Source organism: Lepidochelys kempii, chromosome 4 (genome assembly GCF_965140265.1).
Source record: "Lepidochelys kempii isolate rLepKem1 chromosome 4, rLepKem1.hap2, whole genome shotgun sequence".
NCBI lineage: Eukaryota > Metazoa > Chordata > Testudines > Cheloniidae > Lepidochelys > Lepidochelys kempii.
The window spans coordinates 34835836-34849556 of NC_133259.1; the positions used below are offsets into that span (position 1 = coordinate 34835836).

General features: G+C 41.0%; 1 protein-coding gene across 22 annotated transcripts in view; it reads right to left on the reverse strand.

Annotated features, from left to right (window-relative positions):
• Positions 1-391: 391 nt before the first annotated feature.
• CAMK2D (calcium/calmodulin dependent protein kinase II delta) overlaps positions 392-13721 on the reverse strand; it is a 271591-nt gene continuing 258261 nt past the window's right edge. For 18 of the 22 annotated variants that reach the window (XM_073340971.1, XM_073340962.1, XM_073340953.1 and 15 more), the window contains 3 exons: positions 11270-11364; positions 6767-6995; positions 392-2396 (listed from right to left, as the gene is read on the reverse strand). In XM_073340971.1, the coding sequence (XP_073197072.1) occupies positions 2393-2396; positions 6767-6995; positions 11270-11364 (328 nt within the window). In that variant the 3' untranslated portion in view covers positions 392-2392. Of the gene's footprint in view, positions 2397-6762; positions 6996-11269; positions 11365-13721 lie in introns of those variants that run through there. The other 4 variants (XM_073340958.1, XM_073340969.1, XM_073340956.1 and 1 more) reach the window with 1 other exon arrangement.

Here is a 13721-nt window from a genome sequence, read left to right on the forward strand (position 1 = left end):
TTTCTGTTATCAGTCCGAAGGCAAGGACTATCTTCCTATGTCTATGTACAGAGCCTAGCATAATTGGCCTCTGATTTTGACTGGGGTGTTTCAGCTCTACCAAAATACAGATAGTTCACAGTAATAACTATTCCTGTAATAAACAGACCTTCGCTCTTCCACATTCTTATTTGCATTATTATGTAGTTCCTATGCTGGCTTCATAGTGTAAATGCTAAGATACAAGCAAAGGCTACGTTGAAGACTAGGGTTAAAATGTAATCCAACTCATCCAATCCTTTCAACTAATAGTTTGGAAAAACAGAAACAGATATTTTATATTACATTGTACTTTTCCCCCCCATGCTTTGCACAACACAACTTATTGTGAAATAAAACCACAAACACAGTATCAGCAGAAATCACAAATTTATTAATCCTTAAATATATGTCAGTCATTTACCATTATGGCAAGAAATATGTACACTGTGTCCCATGGTAAACTGCAGTGTTCCAAAATGACAGAAGACAAGTGTATAATTTGATTGTGGTGGAGAGAACGAGTCACAATTTCCTCACGTCTTGGTGTGGAAGACAAACTTGATCTACAGTAATACATCGACACCACATGCTATGTTAAAAGTGTAACCCCCCCACCCTACACCTAATTTTGTTAAATCTAAATACATTTATACTACTTATAGCTGCTTCACAAAAAAGGTAAAGAAATTAATGAGAAAAAAATTAGGCCATTACTTTTTTATTTTTCACAGATCCCATTGTCAAGTTAATATGGCTCAACACATTTACTGTAAATGCTTATTTTAAATATACATTGTTTTAAGTCATGTAATAATTATCAGAGAAGCTTAAATCCATCTACTGTACATCCACTAATAACAACATCAAAGTGTAAAGGAACGCTTCTGATTTATAATCAACACAGAAAGTAAAATTATACAAATTAGGAAGTCTTCCCATTTTAAAAATTTCAGGCTGCTGAGAGCTGTAAATTGTGATTGCTAAAAAGAACACTGATTGAGATATCATGCACTATACAGCGCTGCAGAAAACAGTTAGCCCCACTGATAATAAAACAATGAACAAAACAAAAAAGAAACAGACAACCCCTCTATTCTTCTATTAAAAATGGGTGGGGGGAAAGGAGGGAGACAAAATCTAAATGTTTGCAGGAATATACTTTCACAGCTATAAAATAGAAGCAAAAACAGTCCAGGTCACAAAGTATATGTATTAAATTGACACTGAGAGCATTCCCTGCTTACTGTACAGGTGTATGCAGCAAAAGAAAAAAACCCTCAAAACAGTTACTAAGTTATGCTGCAATAGTTGTTGTCCCTAATATTATGCACTGTGTAAGGATTTTAATAAGCCAAGAGAAAATGGGGGGGAGGGGTAACACCATTGTAAAGTGTTACAGTATTATTAGAAAATTGGTATATTCATGATAGTTTTCCAGAGTAGGAGTCACTACAACGGAAAGTAGACAAACTCTTTACACTAACCTTGTAAGGCCTAATAGTACTCGTTTAAACTAACCACATATCTGGAATAGAGCATAAACAAAATAAAATAATCCTCTAAAGCTTCCTTCATAAATTTACTGTACACCCGGAAAGTGATGATAATCTAGTTTGTTTTACCCTTTCACTTTAATCATCAAAAACTATCTCCACTCAGTCTTCGTTCCCCACAAATTTTAATTTTGCTCTTCTATCACCCAATATAAATTTTCAGTTAGCATAAAAAAGTAAAGGTAAAGACTCAAAATAGAAAGACAAAAAATGTTACTGACTGGCCAGAACAGCAGAAGTTAATTCTAACGTGTTCAAGCCAGAAAATGATACAATTTTTCCAGTTTAATAACTAAAATGGCTTCAGCTGGTACAAATCCAACATATTTTTGCTTTCACATTCATCAGTGATTTTATCCATTTTTGTGTTCCAACAAAACTATTCTGCAGTAGCAAAGCTGTAATTGGAAAGCTCATTGATTTCTACTATGACCAAAGCAAAACCCAGTGGTTTTGAAAACAAACAAGCCAAAGTTTTATTTTTTACAAACATAGTAATTTTAAAGTTATTTGTTAAAATTTCGCATTAATAGAGAAAAATGACAAGTGGATTGTGTATCCACTACTGTACTCTGATTTTTGTTTTTTTTGTTTGTTTTGTCATTTTCAATTTTCTTGGAACATCCTCTTCACTGAAGTGTAAACAAAATATACAGATGAAATATACAACAAAATGATGCATCACAAATGCATTACATGTAGAACCGTCACAGCTTCATGCACTCATAAACATGCATGAAGAGAAGAACAGGATGGCCCACATGGTAACCAATCAGGTGCTTTGAGTACGGAGAATGCAAGAGTGGCATCGTTGAATTTTAGCTGGAGGAGAAAAAAACCCAATATTGCTGTTATTCCCTTAGCAATATCACCACTTTATAAACACTACAAGTGTTGGACGATAAAGTCTTCCCCAGTCTACAACCTTGCAGGATACTGCTTCGAAAAGCAAACAAGCACTTGTGCTGCTCTTTCCCTCTTCAAATCACTTTATAAACACCAATTAACCTTCACTGCATGCCAGGAGGTTGGTTAATAGTATCCTTACTTTAGAGAATGGGCAACTCAGGCAGAAAGCTTTACTGATTTGCCTAAGTCCACAGATGGGACCAAGTTCAGAACTGAGCATCTGTCAATCCAAAGGGCATCTAAGTTGATTTATTTTACACCACTTTATGGTCCCCTCATGCGCATAGTACACAAACTTATACTGACTGACAGATTCACATACAACTTACAATATATCATTTACATCCCCACTTTACACACTGCCTTTGTAAGTAAGTTGTGAAAATCAGGGAGTTTGAGCTGATGTCATCATTTGCATGCAGAGGGGACCAGAAGAGGTGGGTAAGAGGAAAAGAACCTAACAGGAACGTGTAAGAATATTTAAAGTAGGCCACTCACTATTAATATCATTATTATTTGTATTACTATAGTGCCTAGGAGCCCTAGTCATGCACCATGGTTCCACTGAGCTAGGTGCTGTACAATCACAAAACAAAATCCTTACCTAGGCCTTCTTTTGGCTCCTCAGTATGTAACATATAACAACTAAGATCCCCTTATACACTGATAAGTGGGTACAGGGGAATCTAGTGAAGTATTACATCATGTCTGAATTTGGCCTTGGGATTGAGTTTCAGACCCAGTAGTTCCATGGCTGCTAATTCCATGCTGAGACCAGGAGACAACTCTTCCGCGTGTGTGCGTGCGCGTGTGTGCGTGCGCGTGTGTGTTCAGTAGTTTTGCAAAAATAAGCTAAAAGAACAAATTCAAAAGAATACTGAACAAAGAGCAAGTTAACAGAGATAATCGCTCATCAAACGTATCAGTTAAGTAGATACAAGCTGTGTAACAGATGGAAACCAAAGTTTTTCCATAATTTTCTTGACTTAGTTAAAAAATAATCTAAGTTTGTGGCCATTTTATGAGCCAAATAAATTCATGTGAAAGGGAAATATCTCTGTGTATATACAGCAGCCTCGGGGCTCAGTTCTGGCCTCAGATTTATGTGCATTCATCACTGCAGTCTTGACAAATCAGCTACTGTGCTTGCCCAAACTGATTTGACACGATCCAGAGAAACATATTCCCGCAAAGACGGAAGATAATAGCTATGATTGCTTTTGTAATTTTATTGTATTTGAAATCTTTTTCTTTAGCCAGTGTGAATAAGACTTACTATGTATTACAAAAGTGTGTTAATGAATGGAAAATATAACATTAATAAGTATTCTTATAATGACAGATCTATATCTGATGGAGTACAAGTATTCTAAATCCAAGAAAGAAAGAAATAATAAGGATATGGTACTGTGGAATTCCACTTTTGTGAAGCTCCAGAATGGAGATATTTTTGCATTGCTATATTCTCTGTAAGAGCTGATGGTGAATTCATTATAAAAGATAATCAGGAAGGTTTGTAGAAAGTGACTTCTATGTGTTACTCATATTGCATAAGTTAAAAATGGTGAGCCTCATTAAAATACTAAACCCCACATTGATCAATTTACTCCCAAAACCTGGTTGCAGGAATTACTAGGCAAAATTCTATCTCATATGTTATGCAGGTGGTCAAACTAGATGGTCATTATTCTTCCTTTTGGCCTTAATTCTACGAATGTGTGGATGTATGAAACTACTTGGTTCTCTCTCAGTACTTAACAAAATACATGCAAGCAGAAAAATTAAAATGAAAAGAACTAAAATTTTCCCTAATCTAGTTCCTGTCATCCTGGTATGAACCCTTGTTTTTCAGTGAGTATCAGGATGAAATATTGATTCTTAGATATTAATCCTTTCTGGATTTTGTCATTTATGCTTTCAGCCCCCACCATGAGATGGGGCAGACCTGTTCCACATATCCCTCCAATGGAAAACCTGTGTCTTACAACCATCACAATCTCTCCTGTTCTGTTACACTAAATGTACTTTGTTAAGCATTGGCAGTGTGCTTGGAGCTGTGCAAAACAGAGGAAGACAAGGCCCCTGCCGCCAATGGGCTTACATTTTAAAACAAACACTATGGTACAAACATACAGATTAACATATTATAAAGCCAGGCGATGGGTTTCTCTAAAAACAGCATTTCATTCCTTTTAAAGTTTAACACCACTTTGTTCAATCACTATAATTCATTGGTTGACAGATTGACATTGCAAGGCTTTGTGGAAGAAGCATGTTGTAAGGAGGGAAGATAATTGATGCAACAAGGCAAGGTGGGAATGCCAGGTATAAAGAATAGCACAAAGGCAGAAGTGGGAGAAACATAATAGTGAAGTTACACGGGAAAGGAAAATTGGAAAGAGTAAAAAATAAAGAAATGAGAGCAGAGCTGTAGACATGAATGGACTCAGAGCCTTGAGAGTGATGACAAGAAGTTGGAACATGATGCCAGAGATGACAGGAAGACAGGTGAGGAAATCAAAGTTGTGAAGGGAGCAGGCAAAATTGACTATTACTAGAGCAATATTTTGGATAGACTAGGTGGGGCAATGCGGAAAAGAGGGAGGCAATGGGGGGGAGGACATTGTTGTCGTCAAGGCAGGAGATCACCAAAGGAAATGCATACAAGCACTTTTTAGGTGTGAGGATGGAAAGGATGGATTTTCAAGATGTGGTAGAGGAGAGAGAGGATTAAGTGACATCCTGGAGGAAGAAAGAGCAGTCTAAAGTAACGCTAAGGCTTTGTCATCCAAGTTTGAAATCTCAGGAACTTCCTCCACTAAGGAAATTCACACTGGTGTAAGTATGTTGATGTGCAATCCTCAAATGTAGATGTACTGCAACAGTACAGCTTAATTTGGGAATATACCAAAGTAAGCTGCAATGGTAAAGCATGTCTACATGAGGAGTTGGCAGACTGATGCTGTTGCACCAATGCGAATTTTCTTAATGTAGATAAGGCTGCAGTTTGCAAGCCTGCATCATGGGGAGAGCAGTGGTGTAACTGACAGTAATAAGTGGGGGAAAAGCAGAGGGTTGAGAGGAAAGATGAGGGGCCAGAACCTCAGCTGGTACAACCTGATGTAGCTATGGGATCAATGGAAGTACATGATTTACACAACTGAGGATTTAGCCGGAGGAATTCAGTATTTTGCATGCTGAGTCTAAGCTGCTATGATTCCAAGGATGCAGTATCAGAAGGTACTTAGAGATGCCCGAACACAGTAGGACAGACCATGAATAGAGAGAGAGATTTGAGAGTCAACCACACAGACATAGTAACTGAAGCAGTGAGAACTGAGGAGGTCACTCAATGGGAAAGTATAAAGGGGGAGAGGGAGAGAGAAGAATTGATGACACTTATTTGTATCTTATAATTTATAAAGTAAATAATCTGACTCTAAATCATCTAGCTGTGTACATGGCTAGTCTGTGTAAGCACTAGGGCTAGCTGGAAAACAGGAAAATTGCTAACATTTTCATTTTTCATCAAAATTTTGTTTTTGTTGAAATTTTCCAGCCAGATCTAAATAATTATCTTTCCTATCACTTCTCTCTCTTCACTTCCTCCCAGTCCCCTTGGACTGTATTTATTATGCCCACTTTTGTATCTGGTCTCAGGCCTGTCTACATTAAAGAAGCTTCCGCTTCACATCAGTGTGATTACACCATTGTAAACCCCTTCATGTAGACATGCTGCACAAGTAGAAAGTGCTGCTGACACCTATGACACTCAACCCAGAGATTTACTGAAGTAACCTGCACTGGTGCAAGCCCGACTTTGTATTGAGCCAGCGCGTCTATGTTAATGGTAGTGTAACCACATCAGCTGAGTTACACTGGGGCAAACTTCCCTAGAGAAGAGGAGGCCTAAAATGAAAACAATTTAAACTCTTCAGGGCAGAAACTGTCTGTGTGTATGTACTTGTATGTGTCCTTACTATGTGTACGTACAACACCCAGCACAGTGAAGCCCTAAACTGAAATGGGCCTGCTTGTAAACAAATAATAACAACAAAAATTATTACAAATATTTGCACTAATACTGTATGCAGCATACTGAATTATTAAATGGACTGTGCAGAATTGACAGTGCAGAAGTTACACTGCAATGCTGCTTTCAAGAGAATGAAAGTTTTATAGAGTAAGGCCAGAAGGGACGTTTAGATCATCTAGTCTGACCTCCTGCATAACACAGGACACTCTTACCCCCGTAGATAATACTGTTTGGATAGATTTCTTACTTGATCGGTACTGTTGGTGACCCTGAACGGTGAAAATGAACATTCTGCCATTTGCCATCACGGCGGTGCCAGACCCGGGTCTCCTCGGACTGCATAGTCTTTGGCATTCCACTTCCATCCATGTACTGCGTCAGCCGTATGTATGCAATGCAGGCAGCATCATCACCCACAAGATGGACATGGGGATTGAGGATAATGGTGTGGATTGGCTTATTACTCTTGGACAAAGCTATGGGAGGGAACACACACAAAATCAGTTTTTCCCAAGTAAACCAACAGAGTTAGCCATGTCTCTCAGTACTGAAAATGGTGTGTAAATATATCAAGATTAGCAGATGCTAAATACTAAACACTGTTTTACTGATAAGCAAGCAAAGCTAGCACAAATAAAGTTGGAGCAGTGGGAAGGGAGTGGGACGACAGAGATGAAGCATGTACTCCTCTCTTCTATCAGAAAATCATTCTAAAATAATAGTGGTCTATATGAATGTGCCAAATAAGTTACAATAATTGTCTGCTTTTCAACCCTGATCAGTTTCAAGATTTCTTGCCATAATAAAGACATAAAAGAAGGATGTGTAATTATGTTGTTCCCTTTCCTTTGTTCACTCTTAGAAGTGAGGTCACAGGATGAATCTCATGAGTTAGCACCTGAGCTCTGCTCTTAGTAATATATTTGCATTATTCCTATCTCTGATCCCTGTTGGCTATAAATTTCCTTTTATTTTTTTTTAGTTGACATTTCTTATTTCTGATGTGCTGTCTTTGTTGAAATGATCTCACCGAAGTCTTTGGCCAGATTTCAACATGATTATTATCCAGTGATCTTAAATTGTTTTGTATGTATCGTTTGATGGTTCTAGCGCTGTAGTAAAAGCGGTTACCAAATGCTTTATTTATGTGGTTATACTTCTCTGTACTTTAGAAAATGTAGTAAAAAGACATTTAAAAATAGAATTACTTTCTGTGATTTGGGATCTGTGCATGTTGTACTGTGAACTCCATGTTGTTTTGTGACCCAGTTTTGTTTCAGGGCTCTACTTCGCTCTGTAGCAGCCTTTGTGGATTAGAACATCCATTTTGCAATAGGGACTTGACTCCTAATAGAAAGACTATGTCTAAGAAGCAGAGACAAAGCAATCGACAGCCATCAATGTTGAATGACTTTTCTCTATGGAACAATGGATTTTCTACTGGTAAGGCCAATGTCTTTGAAGGTCTCTCTATACGGAAGTTGATGTGGGGAGAGTAGGGGGTGGAACATGGAATTTCTTCAGTGGAAAGACACATGCACACAGGGGGACAGAGGTGGTTATCAATACCAGGTTTACCATGGTGCCATGCTCCAAAGGGGCCCCGGCCTGGCCCACTCTTCTCCACCCCCTGTTCTCTCCTGTGGGGGCAGCGGGCAGAAGCTTGGTCCTGCCAGCAGCCAAGCTCCCTCCCCTCGCCTCTTCCCCGGAGCGTGCCGGGACCAACCCTAGTTCCTGCCCCGCTGTGCTTTTGCTCCCGGCCCCTGCCTTGCTCCAGTCCGCAGGGACTAATCCTCCCCCCATGCCACACTGTGCTCATCTTTGGGGACTGGCCCTGATTTGAGCAGGGGGTTGGACTAGATGACCTCCTGAGGGCCCTTCCAACCCTGATATTCTATGATCTTGCCCCTGGCCCCTGCCTCCCTCCATCTGGGGATCAATCTTTCCCCCCGCCCCCACGTTGCCCAGTTGTCAGGGTGAATAAAAATCAATTATTTTTTTTTAAAAAAATCAAAAAATCAGATTTTTTGTATTTAAATCGGATTTTTTTTTGATAAAATGCTTTTTGAGGGAAAAAACCTATCTAAAGATAGTTTTAATTAAGATACATTAAATCTTATCATGGAATAGGGTTTATAAATTCTAATTCTATAGTAGGAGACAATATATTCGTGTAATGTTTAAGAAAAGTTTTGTAAATGAGTTCTAATAGTTCATGGATTAGGGACCCAATCTTATGGGGATCCACGGGCTTCTATATAGATTATTTAGGTTAATCTTTCTATCTACCCAATGGGACTCAGTGCTCAGTCTAGAAGATACCATTAGAGATGCTTAGTTTTGCAGTTCTCAAACTGTGGATTTGTGTCTCCAGAATGTTTTAAAATAAATAAATAATATATAGAGGTGAGAAATAACAGACCTCAACTCTATTGTCCCTCTGCAAATTTGTGTACTCAGAGTCAATCCCTTACCTCTCTCTAAAAGTGAAACGTTTCAAAAAGTTCAATGAATAGAAGATTGTTGGGGGGCAGAATAGATTTGGACAAGGAGAAGAAATCTGATAAATGTGAGAAGCGAGGGACATAGGTTTTTTTGTTAAAATATTATGTTTGCTGTTGAAGAAACAAATCCAGAATACTTAACGTTGTTTTAGTTAAATAAAACAATTTAAACGTCCGTCTGGTGATGTTCTCCTCCTAATACAGCATGGAAAGAAAATCCTCCAAATATTAATGATTAACCTGTTGAATTGGAGATAGGTCATCTCCCAATGATTTCATAAATATCTGCTTCAATTACCTTTGGTAAATGAAATAACCAAATAATTATTCATTTTCTGATATAGCTGTAAAACTCATCTGAAAAGTTTTCAAAATAAATCACTGTTTAAAAATGTATAGTGTGAACCTTCTAAAAATGAAACCTACATCTATCTGAGTTGTGAAGAATATGTATTAAGGTTATAACAAACAACAAGAATGTACTTTTATGTAGAAAATCATGATTAAATCAAGTCTTCCTGACTAGTGATTTAAATCATGATTTAAATCAAATCCACCCTGCCCTTGCCCCTGGCACCTTCATTCCCCACAAATACGTTTCGCGCCAGGCCCACAAAAAGTTAATCCGGCCCTGGCGGTTATTAAAAGCTAGTTGCTACTCTGAGCAAAGGGTTAGTCTCCTGCTGCATGTCAGAAGAAAAGGGCGGGAGGAAAGACAAAGCAGGAGGGCTCCCTATCTTATCCACACTGAGTTCAGACTCAAAGATAGCCCTGGGACACAGCTGGGAATTTGATGGATACATTATTGAGCTGCACTGTTAGTCTATAAACTTGAAATCAAGTTTGGAATTTCCTTCCAAAAAAAAGCCCTACAACAGGGCGTGTCTAGCTGAGCCATTGGCCATGGGGGAGTGGAGGGAGGAAACTAGAGGCAACTTCAGGGGCAGGACATTCATCCCTGTCACCAGTGACTGACAGGTCTGATTCTGCCCCAAGCTGCAAGCAGGCTGATGTAAAGGGCCTATAGACCTTAGCACTAAGGAGAAAATGCTAAATGCTTGCAATTCTCATTTCCAAGTAAGTTAGACAGTAACCCACTTGAATAGGTTACCTAGGGAGGTGGTAGAATCTCCATCCTTTAGTTGGGGATTGGTCCTGCTTTGAGCAGGGGGTTGGAATAGATGACCTCCTGAGGTCTCTTCCAACCCTGATATTCTATGATTCTAAGTAACCTGAATCCTTACCCAGGACATTTTACTAAATAAACAACCATCACCAATGCCAACTCTTACGCTTCTAGATGCCCATCCAACATCTCCCATCTGAGTTAGTAGAAGAATAACATTTTGCATTTAGTAGTTTTCATTTTACTATCCATTCATATCATATTCTTTAGTTCTCACATCATTTGTGAGATGTTACATTTTATTAATATCTATACAGATGGGGAAACTGAGGCATTGAAAGTCAATGATGGGTTCACAAAAGAGAATGGGAGTCTACCTCAGAATTGAGATTATAATTTAGGAGTCCCTGGAGCTAGTCTTGTGCCCTGATATTTCTCACTCAGAAATTGCTGGATGAGAAAATCAGTTTCATTAGTTAATTTATAACACGATCAGTCTCTCTTTAAGTTTCAAATCTGTTCTGAAACTGTGTCATCTATAGTACCGGATAGTCTATGGTATGAACAAGTAAGCAGTGTAGCCTTTATTTTCTGAAGCTGACATGGTTGTATTAAATCCACCAACTGATGTGCTGTGATCACCATTAAAAAAGTCATGAGTCCAGTGCTTCAGCTAGTATGAATCAACGTAGTGACTACAGTTTTTCCTTAGACTTACAGTAAGAAAGAATAATGATCAACTGTTAGGAAATGCTGACTTTTTAATGGTGATCAGTTTGTCCATCACTGCAGACTTTTCAAATGTGCCCAATGCTGTGGTTCAGCCCCTCTAGCTCTGAAAAATAAAGAGTGGGAATCACTTGCCTTCCAACCCTATCTACCTTTCAGCCATCCCTCCACACCCCCGTCCCCCAAAAGATATTACACGAACTTGACAGTTCCTCCACAATCAAAAGTTCCCCATGGTTTCTAAGCAAGTTTAGCAAAAACATGAAAAAATATTTCATACTGCATAACTCAAAATTAAATTTCAAAAACATCATTTGCAGCTACAAAAAAGAGCTGGATTTGAGAAGCACACTTGGAAGTATTTTAAATGTGATCAAATAGGAAAACACACCATTTTCAAAGTAGAACCTGTGAAAGTCCATCCCTTCCACTAGATTCCCCAAAGCTTCAGGTTCAAAACATGTAAGGCCTGGATCACAGATCTTTCTGTGGAAGAGAAAATGAAACAGTTATGACAAATGTATAGTCAGTTTCAGATGCAGCACAGGACTGCTTTCTTCTTGATGTCTTTGAAACCAAAGGAATCCTCAGATTGGGATTTTCCATCCCTAATATATACAATTCACCATATGAGGGAATTCTGGCTAAGTCAGTGTTTCTCAAATGCGGCCACATGCAGCCACCAGGGGCTTTTCTTGCGGCCACAGCCTCCTGGGCTGTGATTTTGGGGGGGGGTGGCACACGGGAGTAGCTCTCTCTTCTCCTCCCTGTTGCTCCTGAATGCACCCCCTTAGTGCTGGTGCTGTGGCCACCAGCAGGGATTAGGCCCTGCTCCTCTCTGGAGTCACCTGGGGCACAATGCTGTAGGAACAGGCAGCCATTGAGTTCCCCACTTTCCCTGGGGCGGTGGGGCTCAGGCTTTGGGCTTCAGCCCTGGACACTGGGCTTCGGGCTCCAGCCCTGAGCTCTGGTTGCGCGTCAGCAGGCCTCAGGCTCCAATGGCAGGCTTCAGGCTCCGTCCCTGGGTCCCATCCTCCAGCCGTGAGGCTTCGGGCTCTGACAGCAGGGCTTCAGGTTCCAGTCCCCCCACTGCCTTCCCCAGTCCCCTACCCCCTTTCTCTTGACCCCCACTGCCTACCGTGACCCTCCATCCAGGACTTAATTTGTCCCCAGGCTTGCCAGGGCTGAGTAAGTCTGTTGTGAAAAGTGATACTTGTATGTTTGTAAATATCACTTTTCACAACAGACTTACTAGCTAGCAATAAATAAATTACAATGATTTGGACATGTATATGTGCATATTTATTTGGTTTTCCTAAAGCTAATTAAGTATTTTAGGAAAAATGTGTCCTGAGAACCCCTGCTCTAAGTGATGATTATGATGGCGTTGAGGGAAAACTGGAGGATCTTTATATCAGAGGCAACTATGGAGCAGAAAGTTTAACAGGAAAGGAGAGACTATGTCTGACGATGTCTGAGGAAAGACTTCAGAAGGGGCAGGAATGGTAAAATGAGTGCTATACCTAGTCATGTGGAAAAGAAAGCTTGAAGAAATGCAGTCTATCAACTCGAATATTAAGGTCCAGAATAGACAAGAGAGGTTACTCACTGTATGCAGTAGCTGTAGTTCTTCAAGATGTGTGTCCCTATGGGTGCTCCACTTCGGTGTGCGCCTTTCATGGGAGATTTTCATTGGCAGTGTCTGTTGGCCCTCGCATGCACTGTTAATAACTTGTGCCCTGCACCGAGGTTATGTCAGACTGCGTGGGCAAACTGCCCTCAGTTCCTTCTCCATTGCCGAGTCTCAAAAGGAAACTCTGAAGCGGAGAGGAAGGAGGGCGGGTAGTGGGGCACACCTAGGTAAGGCTGCGATTCTTTCATAGAGGTCACGGATTTGGTGACTTCTGCAGCAGCTGGTGCGGCTGACTTCAAGCTGCCTGAGCAACTGGCCCTAGGGCCAGATGTTCAGGTGCCCCATGACTAGCCACACTGGCCACTGCTGGAGTGACCCAGGACCAGCTGCTCCGGCAGTCCCCGGGGCCAGCCGCATTGGCCACTGCTCAGGAGGCCCCAGGCAGCTGGCTCCGGGGACCACCCAAGCAGCAGCTGGTGTGGCTTGTCCTGCAGACCGCCTGAGCAGTGGTTCTGGGGACGGCCCTAGGGAGCGCACGAGCAGCGGTCCTTGGGGCTGCTCCGCAGCCAGCCTCACTGGCCACTGCTCAGGCTGTCCCAGGCAGCTGACTACAGTGGCACCAGAGAGTGCCCACACAGAGGTCCTGGGGGTGCCCTGGAGACTGCCTGAGCAGCAGCGGCCCTAGGGGCGCCTGGATCTTGGTCCCTGGGAGCAGCGGTCGGGGGGTAGTCAACCCCCCAGCACTGGAGTAGGCCCCCCCACCACAAGGTCCTCCCAGAGCAGCAGGGCCTCAGAAGTATTTTTGGTAAAAGTCATGGACAGGTCACGGGCCGTGAATTTTTATTTATTGCCCGTGACCTGTCTATGACTTTTACCAAAAATACCCGTGACTAAATCTTAGCCTTATCCATAGGGGGACACATCTCAAAGAACTACAGTTACCGCTCAGGGTGAGTAATCTCTCTTTCTTCTTTGAGTAGTGTCCCTGTGGGTGCTCCACTTCAGGTGACTCCTGAGCAATATCCCCATAAAGAGGAGGGAGCTTTGGAATTGAGTCCAGCACAGAGGAAAGAACTGCATTGCCAACTGCCACATCAGATCTAGAGGCATCAAGTAAAGCGCAGTACCTGGAGAAGGTATGTACACCAAAGACCATGTAGCAACTCTGCAGATCTCAAATACTGGGACATTTTTAAGTAGAGCCAAAGAT